The sequence below is a fragment of the Arachis ipaensis genome, chromosome B07 (genome assembly GCF_000816755.2).
Source record: "Arachis ipaensis cultivar K30076 chromosome B07, Araip1.1, whole genome shotgun sequence".
NCBI classification, from domain to species: domain Eukaryota; kingdom Viridiplantae; phylum Streptophyta; class Magnoliopsida; order Fabales; family Fabaceae; genus Arachis; species Arachis ipaensis.
Window position 1 is genome coordinate 124,970,317 of NC_029791.2, and position 15,209 is coordinate 124,985,525.

The 15,209-nt window shown below is 37.9% G+C and overlaps 2 protein-coding genes and 1 long non-coding RNA gene across 9 annotated transcripts; 1 reads left to right on the top strand and 2 right to left on the bottom strand.

Moving 5' to 3' along the window:
* Positions 118–8,149, bottom strand: LOC107606326 (CRS2-associated factor 1, chloroplastic). Of its 6 annotated transcripts, none has more exons than XM_021106605.1 (8): positions 7,828–8,149; positions 6,235–6,282; positions 5,030–5,857; positions 4,513–4,640; positions 3,887–4,112; positions 3,662–3,789; positions 1,288–2,186; positions 118–570 (listed from the first exon to the last, which is right to left on the bottom strand). In XM_021106605.1, exons 3-7 carry the CDS (start codon positions 5,850–5,852, stop codon positions 1,299–1,301), a joined length of 2,193 nt encoding a protein of 730 aa, XP_020962264.1. In that variant the 5' UTR covers positions 5,853–5,857; positions 6,235–6,282; positions 7,828–8,149; the 3' UTR covers positions 118–570; positions 1,288–1,298. The 6 variants fall into 6 exon arrangements, with proteins under 6 accessions (XP_020962264.1, XP_020962260.1, XP_020962263.1 ...); XM_021106601.1 differs by having other exon boundaries at positions 7,736–7,873; XM_021106604.1 differs by adding an exon at positions 3,223–3,537 and having other exon boundaries at positions 1,288–1,868; positions 5,030–6,282; positions 7,736–7,872.
* LOC107606328 lies at positions 8,735–9,934 on the top strand. Its single transcript, XR_001612647.2, has 2 exons — positions 8,735–9,036; positions 9,476–9,934. It is a non-coding gene; the product is annotated as an uncharacterized LOC107606328 (long non-coding RNA).
* Positions 10,603–12,902, bottom strand: LOC107607949 (protein PARTING DANCERS-like). 2 transcript variants are annotated; one of them, XM_016309840.2, is made up of 6 exons: positions 12,625–12,902; positions 11,469–11,641; positions 11,300–11,388; positions 11,103–11,198; positions 10,907–11,001; positions 10,603–10,832 (listed from the first exon to the last, which is right to left on the bottom strand). In XM_016309840.2, exons 1-6 carry the CDS (start codon positions 12,707–12,709, stop codon positions 10,783–10,785), a joined length of 588 nt encoding a protein of 195 aa, XP_016165326.1. In that variant the 5' UTR covers positions 12,710–12,902; the 3' UTR covers positions 10,603–10,782. The 2 variants fall into 2 exon arrangements, with proteins under 2 accessions (XP_016165326.1, XP_020962265.1); XM_021106606.1 differs by having other exon boundaries at positions 11,469–11,590; positions 12,625–12,901.

A 15,209-nucleotide genomic window follows, 5' to 3' on the forward strand; every position in this document is an offset into this window, starting at 1 on the left:
CAAGTTCCATTTTCCAACAGACACACACAAAAGGATACTACTATTGACAAACTTATCGATATAGTACACAACTTTTTGCAAATATTACACAAATTTTCAAACCATAGCACACAAATTGTCAAAGCACAGCACACAAATTTTTGTTGCACCAAAATTTATGTGTATATTCTTTTATTGATTTTTATTACACATTTATTTTTTCTTCTTTCTCTTTTTCTTCATGGTGTATAAACCGATCACCATTCATTGCAAGCCAATATTACATTACAGGTTCTATTTTTCAAAAAAAAAAAAAACCACAAACACACACATAAAAAGGTGCTGATGACACTCTTTTAAAGTATGTCATCATAGCTCATGGCTATTAACTTTGATGTGCAGTTCCAACATTTCTTGGTGGTTATGGTCCACAGAAAGTGTGACACGACAATCTCTGAGTGCACTCAACACATCTCCTTTGTGTTCATGGAATGTTGCCCTTAGAAGCAAGAGGTGCAAATCAGATTTGAATGCAATGGCTCTTGAAAAGTTCAGCGATCGCCTTGTCTTTCTTGCAGTTGTCCATCAACACTGTAAACAAACCATACCACATTACATGTGTAAATCAAGCAAAGTGAAACAACACACACCCCTTCATTTTTACAGCACACACATAATCGAAGCTAATAGTTTGGTAACTCACACTAATTTGACAGATATCATTAAACAAATTCTGGTTTATCATAGCACACAAATATTTAAGCGGAGCACAAATTTTTGTTCAGCATAGCACAAAAATTCACACATATAGCACAAAAACCAAAATCATAGAATAACACTAATTTTCTAAACAACTCAATTTAAAAAAAAACTAAGATCATCATAAATAACCATAATCAAGAAAAAAACATATACAATAGCACACAAATAATCGAAGTTAATAGCCTGGTAACTCACACTAATTTGTCATAAATCATTAAAAAATTTCTAGTTTATTACAGCATACAAATATTTAAGCATAGTATACATTTTTGTTCAACATAGCACACAAATTCATACATATAGTATACAAATATTGAGTATAAAAAAATAATATAAAAGACATTCGTGCCTTTTTAATTTCACTCAATAAAAAAGATACATCCAATTCACAAAGAAAAAGATACATCAAACGTTGTGAATCAAGTCTAAACTTGGATCACACTTAGATATCTTTTTGACGATAATTTAATTCCATTCAAAAATAAAACAGTCAACTATTTTGGATATCAAAACAATAATAATTTTATTGTGCAACAAAGTACCTACTTTTGGTGGTATCATGTCAGAAGTTTCACAAGTTCATCTACTCTTGTTCCCTGTGGCACTACATTCCTCTGTCGCTCATCAAAATCTTTTCTTCGAATTTCGGAACTCTTCTGAGTGTTCTCCATTTTACCTTCAATCACAACAGTGGTAACTTCTTTTTTCTCAAAAGTTGAATCTTCTTGCTCGTCATTATTTTGAACCCTAACCTTTCTAGATCGGCTAAAAACAGGCCCTGGGGGAGCTGATTTGGCAAAAGCCACTGCGGTTTGATAAACATTGTCAGCATCCAAAGATCTGTCATCTAAAACAAGTGCACTACCTTTCTCAACAGCTTGCTCCCACAGTAACATAACTCCTTCTGTGCAAGATGCAGATGATATTGAAATTAAACTTTCATCAGCTGCACTTGAACTATCTAGCAACCCATCTGTAGAAGGATCTAACTTGCCATCAATAGAATTCTCACAACTTTCCAGCACAGAAACACTTGATTTTGTGCTATCAGAAGGTGGAGAACCCCTGACATCATCTGTGGTTTCAACTTCACAGGTTCCCATAGAAAGTGAAGCAGCATCGGTAACCATCGAGAAAGGTGGATTGCTATCTTCTATAGGGTAAGGCACCTCAGCTTGAGAGAAACTCACATCATCTGAACTCGAAGAAATACTAGTGTCATAAGATTCACTACTTCGATGCTCTAATGAATTCTCCTGTAAAGACATTTCAGACAATTCTGGGGCATCTGAAGTCGGTGTATTGGAATTGTCACTGTCAACATCAATTTTATTGGCTTCATTGTAATCATCTTCGAGACCTGAGAAAGAGGACTTCCACTTTTTCCCCCTCCACATAAGTATGTGTTCATTCTCAAATGAGAGCAATATGCATGGAACAAGATCCTACAGTCAAGAAACAAAATTGGAAGAAAAATGTTACTTATTATCCTATATCACCAACGAAAAAAGGGCAAAAAAAAAAAAATCTTCAATGTTGTTTGCAAGATATAGGAGAAAATGGCTATACCCTTAGTTTTCCTCCAATCCTTCGATAATCACTTTCATTTAGTCCTTGACAATTTATTCGCACTAGTTCACACTCTTCAAAAGCCTCTCTGACATTTGCTACAAGGTCACAGTAAACACCATTTTTTGCTGTATATAAAGATAGAAGTTAGTCTCACATGGTCAGCAAAAAAAGAGCAAAAACTTGCTTTCTTGTTAAATTGTAATGAAAATCTGAAAGATTCTACCTAGCTTGAATATCGGTTCCAAGTTCCTTCCCTTCCGACGAAATTCAGTTGCTTCTTCTAGTGTTAGGCCTTCTGGAACTCGCTTAACCAACCTAGGATATACTGGAGATACAGGTTTCCACAGCATCAGAGGAAAACGTTGGCGTGTTCTATAGTTGTAGTTTCTGCCCCGGAAGAGGTATACCGTACCACTTTTCCTATGAATGATTTTTCCCCCAGTCCTTTCCTACGAAACCAGACAAAGACCATAAGTAATGAAAAACAATTAATTTCTTTATTGAGGAATGTCAGAGGACATGGTCAACTCAGAAAAGTAAGATCAGCGAAGGCATCGTAAAGAAAAGAAAAACAAAAGTTAAAAATTTATATCCTTGAGAGAAGCCAAAGAAAATGTCATCGGAAACCGTAGCCCCCCACCCCAAAACAAAAGATGCATGAACTATATTCTCCTTTACCATTTAAATTGCATAGCAGGATGAACAAATAAACGAATGTTTTAACCCAAAAGCAAATACACATCGACCACACAAGATGAGGTTTTACTTCCAAAACACAAGCACAGATTTGAGGTCATTATGAATTGATATCAGTGAAAAGTGGGACAGTTGAGAGCAGAAAAAACCAACCTCTAACTGTTGGCACACATTATCCATGTCTCCCATAGAAAGTGAAGCAGCATCGGTAACCATCGAGAAAGGTGGATTGCTATCTTCTATAGGGTAAGGCACCTCAGCTTGAGAGAAACTCACATCATCTGAACTCGAAGAAATACTAGTGTCATAAGATTCACTGCTTAGATGCTCTAATGAATTCTCCTGTGGCATTTCAGACAATTCTGGGGCATCTGAAGTCGGTGTATTGGAATTGTCACTGTCAACATCAATTTTATTGGCTTCATTGTAATCATCTTCGAGACCTGGGAAAGAGGACCTCCACTTTTTTCCCCTCCACATAAGTATGTGTTCATTCTCAAATGAGAGCAATATGCATGGAACAAGATCCTACAGTCAAGAAACAAAATTGGAAGAAAAATGTTACTTATTATCCTATATCACCAACGAAAAAAGGGCAAAAAAAAAAAAATCTTCAATGTTGTTTGCAAGATATAGGAGAAAATGGCTATACCCTTAGTTTTCCTCCAATCCTTCGATAATCACTTTCATTTAGTCCTTGACAATTTATTCGCACTAGTTCACACTCTTCAAAAGCCTCTCTGACATTTGCTACAAGGTCACAGTAAACACCATTTTTTGCTGTATATAAAGATAGAAGTTAGTCTCACATGGTCAGCCAAAAAGAGCAAAAACTTGCTTTCTTGTTAAATTGTAATGAAAATCTGAAAGATTCTACCTAGCTTGAATATCGGTTCCAAGTTCCTTCCCTTCCGACGAAATTCAGTTGCTTCTTCTAGTGTTAGGCCTTCTGGAACTCGCTTAACCAACCTAGGATATACTGGAGATACAGGTTTCCACAGCATCAGAGGAAAACGTTGGCGTGTTCTATAGTTGTAGTTTCTGCCCCGGAAGAGGTATACCGTACCACTTTTCCTATGAATGATTTTTCCCCCAGTCCTTTCCTACGAAACCAGACAAAGACCATAAGTAATGAAAAACAATTAATTTCTTTATTGAGGAATGTCAGAGGACATGGTCAACTCAGAAAAGTAAGATCAGCGAAGGCATCGTAAAGAAAAGAAAAACAAAAGTTAAAAATTTATATCCTTGAGAGAAGCCAAAGAAAATGCCATCGGAAACCGTAGCCCCCCACCCCAAAACAAAAGATGCATGAACTATATTCTCCTTTACCATTTAAATTGCATAGCAGGATGAACAAATAAACGAATGTTTTAACCCAAAAGCAAATACACATCGACCACACAAGATGAGGTTTTACTTCCAAAACACAAGCACAGATTTGAGGTCATTATGAATTGATATCAGTGAAAAGTGGGACAGTTGAGAGCAGAAGAAACCAACCTCTAACTGTTGGCACACATTATCCATGTCGACGGTGCACACTCCTTTGCACTTTATCTTGCACACTCTCCGTCGTTTCCAAAGAGCATGTATATTCTCCAACATGTTATGTGTCAAACCATCTCTACCTGAAAAACACCCAACACAGAGAGTGCGTAGGAAAAAGGTAAATTTTCCATGAAATTCACATAACACTACCCAGAGTAATCAAATTTGCACAAACATTCACATACACACCCTGATCCACCATAACCTTTCCAATTGGGCCAAATTTTGCATATCTTATCTTATTGATTAACCCTTAATTTTGTTGGGGCAAAAGGATATTTCAATTATCAACAAAAGGAACACACTTTTCATTACCTTAGAAAACTCCCAAGTACAAACTAACTAGATATTTTCGAGCAAAGTCTAACTTCTGCCTCACATCAATTAACTAGATATCTTTAACTCTCAAATATGTAAAAAATAATAATAAAAAAAAATTAAAGAAAAAATTCAAAACAAGCAAAAGTACCAATATTGAGCTGGCGGGCAGATTTGACGGTGCCGGCAACCAACGCATTGATCTCTTCCTTCGTCAATGGCTCCCCCAACAACTCTTCCTTCCACTGCACGTGTTTCGGGCCCGATCCAGGTAAAAAGGGCCCGGGCTTCTGGACGGGCTTCACCCCCTTCTTGTCTGCCGGCGGCAGAACGAACGAGTCGAATTCCCTCAACTTCTTCTTGCTCGTCGGCAGCGGTGCCCGTCCGGTCCATGGCCGCAGCATCGTCGCTGGTCCGAACGGCACGTACGATGGCTCCCGAATCTTCACCGGCTTCGCTGCTGGCGTTTCCGTGTAGCTGTACCGAAACTCGAACGGTGCGCCTTCGACCACGTAGGAGACTCCGTCGTCACCGATTCTCACGTTTGCTGGCGCCAATTGAGTCCTGCTTGGATTCGAATTCGGGGTGCTGGAAAACCTAACCGCCGCATGAGAATCCCGCGGGGGCTCCGCCGGCGGTTTGGAGTACTTCGATTTCCTGCCGGGGATGGAAGGCCTCGACGGAGCGGAGGGCGTCCCGGCGGATTTGAAGGTTTTAACAGTGGCGCTGGAAACGGCAGAAGTCTCGGCGGTTCCGGCGATTTTGTCGGCAGAGTCGAAGCGGCGCGTGCGGCGTATCTCATCCTCGATTTCCTGCTGGGTTCGCCGGCGCTCGTTGAACTTGGCGGCATTGGCGTTGTTCCAACGAGAGAATCTGACCTCTGTTGATATTTGGGTCGGTTCATGGGTCGGATACGGGTCGATAATTGGCGCGGAAATTGGGAACCGTATTGGCAGCTTGACGGTTAGAGCCATTTTCACTGATCCAAAAGTGAAGTGAACTCTCAGAAAACTGGATTGGTCATCGAACCGCTCATTACTGGTTCACTAATTCATTGGTTCAACTGGTTCAACCGGTTCAACCGAAAAAACCGGTTCAACCATGGTTCAACCGGAAAAACTGTTTTATAATAAATACCTGATTCTATAAAAATTCAATGAATAAAGCAACTGGTTCTAAACACTCTTCTACTGCATTTTTTTACTTCAAAGGGGGATCATAAACAACTAGTTCTATGAATAAACAAACTACAATGATATGCAATGCCAAAAATAGGCCAATGATAAAATAATAAAGGGTTTCTCTCTTCAATTCTATGTTCAAGCTTGTAGCATACCAGAATCAACAGAATAATACCGTTAAAATAGTCTTTCTTCTTAATTCTTATATACCTCAAAGAATTTCCTACAAAATGAAAATTGAACACAATACACAGCTTTAAAACAAAAACAAAACAACACTCAGAAATCAATCACCTCTTCTAAACTCAGCCTTAAAACAAAACAGAACAACATTCAGAGTATGAGCATTAATCACAAAAAATTGATTTCTGAAACAACAAAAACAGCAGAACAACATTCAGAGTTTGAGCATTGATCACAAAATATTGATTTATGAAACAAAACAAAAACAGAAGAACAACATTCAGAGTTTGAGCATTGATAACAAAAAATTGATTTCTGAAACAAAACAAACACGGCAAAACCAACAGAACAACATTTAGAGTTTGAGCATTGATCACAAAAAATTAATTTCTGAAACAAAATAAACAATCAACAAAACAATGAAAACAGAATTTTTTTTTCCTTCAGAAGAAGAAAACAATGAAAACATGAAGCATATAATAAATCAATGATCACCAATATCCAGCAAGAATCTCAAAGACAACAAATACACAACAAAAATTTAGCAAATAAACAAGAACAAGACCTAAATAGAAAATCCAACAAATTAAATCACAGAAACCTACAATTTAGCAAATTAAAACAACAGCAGCCCAACAATTTAGCAAATTATCAACTTAACAGGTTCAAGAACAGAAAATCACAAAAAATAAAATAAAATAAAATAAAAATAACAGAAGAACAACAGAACAACAACACAAGAACAATTAGCAAATTAACAAGTTCACACTAACCGTTAAAATTTACCAGAAGAGAGCCAGGGATGGGGGCAAGGAGAAGGAGAGAAGGGGGCAAGGGGCTCTCAGCGCTACCGAAGCTTTGTTTCTTTTTTCTGGGTTGTAAACGAAACGGCGACGAGACGACGGCGAGCTGCTCCAAGGCTTGAACAAAGAGGCCAGGGATGGGGATGACGTGCCGCGCTAGAATAGAGGTCCTGGGTTTTGGCTCGGGAAAGGGGGAAGGAGGAACCCACGGAGGCGCCGACAACCACGCACGGCGGTAGTAGAATCATTGAGGAGGAGGCTAGGGTTTTGGTTTGTCAGTATTGTGAACTTTGCTTTAGAAAGGGATGAGATGAGTGTGGCATTCACGAATGAGAGAGGGGTGTTGGGGGAAGGAGGTGACCGGGTGAGAGTGACGCGTTGCTTTTCCTTTTTTTTCTTTTTTCCAAAAAACTCCAAACGGCGTCGTTTTTAAGGAACCGGTCGGTTTCCGGTTCGGTCCAACCGGCCGGTTTTTGACCGGTTCAACGGTTTTTAAACGGTTCTTGACAGAGCGGTTATAGATAGCGGACCGGATTGTTTTTGTTGTCGGTTCCCGGTTGAACCGGTTCGACCGGCCAGTCCGGTCCGGTTTTCAGAACATTGAATGTGATAGAGAAGAGAACATAACTATTGTATACTTTAATTCAGTCTATGAAAAAAATCCAAACCACTGCCAAATCAAATAGTTACTTATCGTAATAGAAATAAGAAGTTGCAGAGTTTCAAGCAGAGTATTGGTGTTGTGTGAGTGTATTGTCTGGTGGTGGGTTTAGGGAACTCACGGCAGCGACAAAAGAGAGCAGTTCGACGGCTAGTTGAAGCGCGCGGGTTGGTCGCAGAGTTTGAAGCAGGGCAACGTGGCTTCCAGACGAAGGCGAACCTGAACGGTGAACGGCGAGTGAACGCGAACGGTGAACGCCGAGCAAACTTGAACGGCGAAGAACGCGAACGAAGACGACGGCTGAACGAAGACGCGAACGTTAACGGCAACCAACGGCGGCGGAAGCGCAGCTGAGCAGACAAAGACGACGGACGCCGAGCTCGAGGAAGCAGCTGCGATCGGTGACAACGAATGGGGGTTGAAGACTTGGAGCACGAGGGAAGCTAGATAGACGGACGGACGGCGGCAGTATGCCACTCCTTGCGGCGGCGGTGGTGTAGGCTTACAGTGCTAGGGTTTTTTGGCTGAGTTTCTGTGAAGGAAAGAAACGGAGGGAGAAAGGGAGAAAGAAACGGAGGAGCTTTAGAACCAAGAGTGAAAGTAAGTAAATTGGCAAAAACGACGCCGTTTCTTTTAAACCGGTTGGTTCTCTGTCCGGTTCAATCGGCCGATTTCCGGTTTTTAGAGAAACCGTTTTAGAGGACAAATCGGACCGTAATTACTGCCGGTTCACGATTAGACCGGTCAAACCGGTAATCCGGTCCAGTTTTCAGAATATTGCTCAAAACCATGGTTCTAAAAATCGAACCGAACTGGCCGGTTCAACCAAATTAACCGGAAATCAGTTACCTAGCCGGTCCGGATAAGGTCAAAAATCGTTTGGCAAAAAACCGGTCAAAAAACCGGTCGAACCAGCGGTTAACCGGTGAACCGAAAGAACTGTCCGGTTTTTTTACGGTTTTTGGTTTGAAAATAAAAATGCTAAACGGCGTCGTTTTGGGAGTTTAAAAAAAAAAAAAAGGGGGCTAAACGCCTAAACGAGTAAACGAAGCCCTAAATCCCTAATGTTCACAGAAATCACCCAGATCCCAGAACTCCAGAAGCCAGAAGAGAAGAAGAATCACTGAAAAAGCAGTTCACCACCCACAGTTCCACCGCCATCGCCACCGCATCCCGCAGCGACAGCAGCGACAGCGTTGAGCACGGCAACCACCACCGCGTCCTGTTTCGTCGCCGAACTCGCCCCCTGTTGCGTCGTCGCCGAGCTCGCCTCCTGTTGCGTCGTCGCCGAGCTCGCCTCCTCTTCCGTCGTCGCCGTTACTCGCCGCCGGTGATACTCTGTTATTCACTTGTTCTATTATTCCTCCTTGCTGCTTCATGATTTGTGGTTTTTGATTTGCTGAGGTTATTTGAATTTTTTTGCTGCTTCATGGTTTTGTGGTTTTTGATTTGCTGAGGTTATTTGAATTTTTTTGCTGCTTCATGGTTTTGTGGTTTTTGATTTGCTGAGGTTATTTGAATTTGTTTGCTGCTTCATGGTTTTGGGTTTTGATTTTCTGAGGTTATTTGAATTTGTTTGCTGCTTCAGTTTTGTGGTTTTTGATTTGCTGAGGTTATTTGAATTTGTTTGCTGCTTCAAGGTTTTGGGTTTTGATTTTCTGAGGTTATTTGAATTTGTTTGCTGCTTCATGATTTTGGTTGCTGAATTATTTATTTGTTCATGGTTTTCTGAAGTTATTTTCTGGCCTTTGATTTTCTGATTGTTACAGATGGAACAATCACAAAGTAACCCACAGCCACAAGATAATGCTGAGAAGTGATTGAGCAATCTGGAGCAGTTCTTGCAGGCGATCACGCCCTCTGTGCCTGCTCAGTATCTTTCTATGGTTAGTTTTCAGTAACTAGCTGGCAAGTTTTGGCTGGAATTTTTAATAGTTGTGGCTGGGTTAGGGAAGAAATCGTTTCTTTAACTAAGTTATGTAATTTATTGTAGTATTGTCATTGTTTGTAACGGATAGATTTAATGGCTGGTGTGACAATAAGGAGTAACATTTTGAAGGTCTGAATAGGATCAATGAATAGAAAGGAGAAGTGAGTTTCTCATCCATAAAGAAGTAAGCTAGTAAATGATTATTTGGTATTTGATTATTGACAGATTTCCATTGTTTACAAGTCATATGACAGATTTCCTTTATTTTAATGTGGTTTACGGATTTGATTCTCCTTCATTGTTTTTGTTTTTAGCCATTTGCTTGTCTTTCCTCTTTTGATTGTGAATTGAATATTGCAGAGGATCATGATGAGAGTATACCCTTGTATTAAACAGGAATGAGAGTGTTGTTCAATATTAAGTTTTCTATTTTTCTAGAATTAAACATGATCATGATGGATTGAAATTTTTATTGAATTTGTATATTTAAAATTGTATATTGAATTTTCAATAATTATATTATATATTTAATGAAACCGGTTCAACCCCGGTTGGACCCCGGTTGAACCATTGAACCATTAAACCTGTCACCTGACCGATTCAATGACCGGTCCAGTTCTCGCAACCTTGCTCAAAACAGTGAAACATAACTCTCCTAACCGATAAACCGAAGGGTGAAGGGCATTTTCGGAATTACGAAGCGACGTCCTTTTGGGGTTTTCTATTTTCTGTTTTTCTCCATCGCCAACACACAAAAGGCAATTTTTTTTGTATAGTTTTTGGACAGTGGTATGAACGTAATTAACTTCAAGAATGAGAGTATTTTATAGTAACTTCAGTTTGATTCTTATGCGTTCTCTTTGCAAGTGAATTGAGTAGTGTGAACTGTGAAGCTTAGTTGGTTGCTGGAGCAAAGGTATATGTTTTAATTCATCATAAAGTTAATTTCTTTCTTAATTTTTCTAGTTTTAAACTTTTTTCTAGTTTTTGGGGATATTGGAACAGGAGTTTAAGATTGCTGTAAGGATGAATGTTTAGTTTGAACTTTGAAGTGATGATGAATTGAGTTTTGGGGCATGAAAATGGGTGTTATGTCTATTCTAGATCGGAGATTGTAGCATATTGCTACTATGCGGTTCTTATTTGTCAACTGACCTCAGCTTTCAGTTTCTCTCCAATATTCTGCTGCTTGTATACTGCAATTATTTTGAAGATAAGAAATATGAATTGGAACAACACATCATAGTTGGTATCAAGTTTCAGTTTCTACCTCCAGATGAATGAGCTATTTTTACCATCTTTTCAAACCCCATCTCTATGTCCTGAACTGGAACAAACGTAGGCTTGCCAATCACCATCTCAAATCTATTGGTGAAACATAAACATGGATCTTGCTTTCTCACTATTGAAGTTGTACATAGCAAATGATCAATTAGAACAAAATAAAAGTAACGTATTTAACTCACTTGAAGTATGACTGAATAAATGAATCGATTTGCTGTTTAGCTGGGAGTGTGATGATAACATAAAAGCGTGCAAATTGTGTTCTCAATTTCTGAACTCTGCAGGAGAAGATTTGAACCTGACATACGACTCGAAAAGCTCTTTATTCAATAGATGACAAAGTCCCAACTAAAGACTTGAAAATCAACAGCTCAGTTACCTGCTGAAGATCAGAGATACATTGTTGCAATCCCAGTTAGTCACAAAAACAAAGGCTACAGACAAACCCCCACAATTGAAAATGAAGTCCTACAAATAAGCTTCTCGAAGTTCAGTAGAGAGCAAGTATTTGAAATAAACATTAAGAGGACACAGAATCTGTCAATTACTGGAGCAATAGGGACAAAGTTAAGGCGAAAAGAATTTGCAGAGAGGAAACTGGAGATAAAGTTGATAACAGATGGATGTTCCCCTTTCCATGCATTTCTCATCAAACAGACTCCCCCTGGGCCTGCAGCAATCCATAATTGCAGCCTCATTATAAAGTGTTGGATGCAATTTCCTGTGATTAAACATTTAAGCACGAAAAATAAATATAAAAACAAACATGCGATGCTATAATTGCCTGCATCAAGCTGTAATTACTCAGTACAGGGTTAAGACAGTGCAATAGTGCATACTTAAGAAGCTAAAACAAATAGATAATGATCGGAATTCAGAAGCATTATAATATACTTTTTAATCTACAGTTGCAGGTTAACAAGCAGCTCTACCAGTACATATTATGGAGCATTCTCTTGAAAACGCCATTAGTTACCTAAAATATTCTCATACGCCACAAATCAATCCATGCTATAGCTAGATTTGTTACACCATAATTAATTTATGATAGTTACGAATTGTTTGTTTCATACAAGCTAGTTAGGCAGTTATTAAGGGAAGTTAAACTTGTCACTCCCTTATTCCCATGGATTCTGTGGTTACAAACCAGATTCTGATTATTCAATGAATTGTAGTGCTGATTTAATCAAAATCTTACTTCAAAAAATGTTTATGGTATTCGAACTGTGAAAAAAGATCAATGAATAAAAGCAATAGATTCCTAAAACACGAAATTCAAATTGATTTTGAAATTTTCTTCTGCCGATACACTATGAAGTTGTTCCTACACCGAAATCAGATCAAACCAAAAAGTAGAGAAAGAGAATCGCATGAGCCTACTCTTCTCGTTTCATCTTGCTATTAGTAAATCAAAGCCTTATTATTACTAATTTTACTACTGTATCAACTAGCATTAGATCGATTCCATGTCCTCTATTTATAGGATTCGTAACGCTAACAAACGGAATCCAACCAAAACAAAACAAGATTAGTTTTCTCGCGGAACAAACATAATCGCTAAGGAAAACAAAAAAAAAAAATAACTAATATTCAATAGAAAATTAAAATAAAATAAAATCGATAAGCAAAGAGCATTCGTTCTGGAAACGAAATTGTGACTGTAACGGTGTTTTTCAGGTGATTAAGAAATCAAAAGATCGGTACCAGATAATGTGGCATGCGATGGAGCTGAAGTACTTGAATCACTGAGGTGCATATCCATGAGAACTGAGAACTGAGAACTGAGCATCAGAAATGAGAAGAAAGAAGAAGCGGTTTGCTAGACGGATCTCGAACTCAAAGTTCGTTCTCTTTCGGTATTGCAGAGAACCAATAACGGAAATAGAAGATGGAACGTGATTCCCGTCTTAGCCTCTTAGGTACACACAAAAAAAGTGTTTCCCGCCAAGTTTTGAACCAATTTAATGAATTTATACTTCTCTGATCTTTTTTAAAAAAAAAATAAAAAATAAGAATTTTATACTTCAAGCATTTTTCTTTTATTTTTTAATATATAATATAATATATAATACGAGAATAGTAGTAAGTTTGTTAAAGGACAAGTGTATAGATTTGTTGAACAACAAATGTACGGGTTAACAAGTGGCAAAGTAACAAAAATTATTATGTGAGCAAGAATTCAAAGTTTCGTAACACAAAAAAGTATTAAGCGGGAGTTTTATTAAGTTTAAATTTAAAACTATTTTGTTCTAACTTTGTTCTAGTTGTAGATCACTTTTAAAATTATTTTTTTTCTCTTATCCTCATATATGGGTTTGTTTGTTCATCTTAATCATAAAAAGAAACAAAAAACTAAAAAGACAAATTAAAAAAATGAGAAGAGAGGAACAGAGACAGAACTGCAATTCTTAATAAGGAGGAGTAGGTGGCGTGGACAGGAAAAAGACTTTTTCGGCGACGTTGCAGGGAAAAGAGGGTTAAGGGTGAGAGAGAGAAAGGCAGAACGAAGCAGAGAATACGAAAACCCAACGGAAGAAGGAGAAGAGGGTGCTGAAGAACCAGGATTCGTCGCAGAATAATGTCGCAACCGCTCCTTTGCCGACAGCGGCGGGTGCTGCGAATGTGAAGAACCACTTCATTACAAGGTTGTTATACGTCGAAGATTTAGACCCTGTTGTCGACGAGGGTACTGCCACTATTTGTTCATCCAGGTCCGATAAAGGGTTTCAGTTTAACCCGAAACGAGGTACTTAAAATCCTTCATGTTTTTCTTCCTATTTCTTTTTTATTAAAAGTCAGTTCTATTTTAAATTATTATCAAATTATAATAATGTTGCATCTTTTTGGTAACTTCCGAATAGGATCGGATACTCACGAATTAATAACGGATAGGGTTAAAGTTGGAATATTCTCAACTTGTGAATAGAATATGATTGAGTTTATATAAAAAATTTTACCCACAGATAAAATCAGAATTGGATCTAAATCCTATCCTACTCTACTCATTGCCCCCTCCTAATTTAAGTCAATGTATCGTGTGTTAGGCTATTAGCATATGAAGTGGATTTGAGTAACATATAAAAAGAACAACTGTGTCTGAATAAAAATAAGAGATATCAAAGAATATTGCATGTATTAGAACTACATAAATCATGATGAGATCCTCATGGATTTTGAATTAGAACTACATAAATTTTGGGTTCTTCATATGCTTTACCTTTTTATGTTTAAAATTATCTTTTTATCCATGATTTATGCTCATTCTGCTAACAAGGTTTTTCTCCTTTTTTTTAACCACTATTTAAGCATTGCATAATTTAATCATGAATCGTTGTCTAGGATTTTATATATATATATATATATCTTTTTAACTAGTATAAAGGCAACGATTTACATAAAAATTAGGAGGACAAATGTTATCCTTTCTCATTTAGAATAATTTGATAGTTTTCACTTTCATTTGGCTTCTTTGAGTATATTATTCCATTGCGTAGTTTTAATATAATAGTGAAGCTATTTTCTAGTCTTGATGACTCGTGATTTTTACTTCTCACATTGAGGAGGCTTTTCACGTTAAAAATCTTGGTGTGTTAACTTGCCTCTATTTTCTGGTTTATGTGATTTTTTTGCTACTATTTAGTATTATTGATTTGCTGTTATTACTTGTTGTGAGTGAGTATTGTTGCTCCTCTTATTATTGCAAGTAGGAAATTACAAGATCAAGAGCATATACAGCAAAATAAGCTTTTGGTTCCTAATGATCAGTAGATGGGAGATCTAATTGATGCTCTAGCTGATGATGATATTGATAATCAACCTGGGCTACCTAAAGATCCACTAGGTTTTCATCCTAGGAGGTATTCTTCTAATGAGTATGTGATATTTACTGATGGGTATGTAACTGTTGAGTTAAAAAATTAACAAACTAAATTGATGATGACAAACATTGATCTAATGAGTTAAATACCCAATTAGCTTTTAATTGTTTTGGTTATTGGTGCAGGCCAAAATTACAATAGCAGCAGCCCAATGAGATAGAGAAAATAAAATAAAGATTGTTAGTGAGTTCTCTAGCTAAGAAAGCCCAAAATTAATAAAGCAAAGAATTCAGTTGGGTCAGATGGAACATATATCCAACCTAAGTCCAAGAAGCTTCCACTAAGCCGAAGCTTTCCAAAGCCAACATTCACATAATTTGCTTTTGTCAAAATATGAGAGAGAGAGAGAGAGAGAGAGAGAGAGAGCGAGAGAGAGAGAGAGAGAGAGAGAGAGAGAGAGAGAGAGAGTAA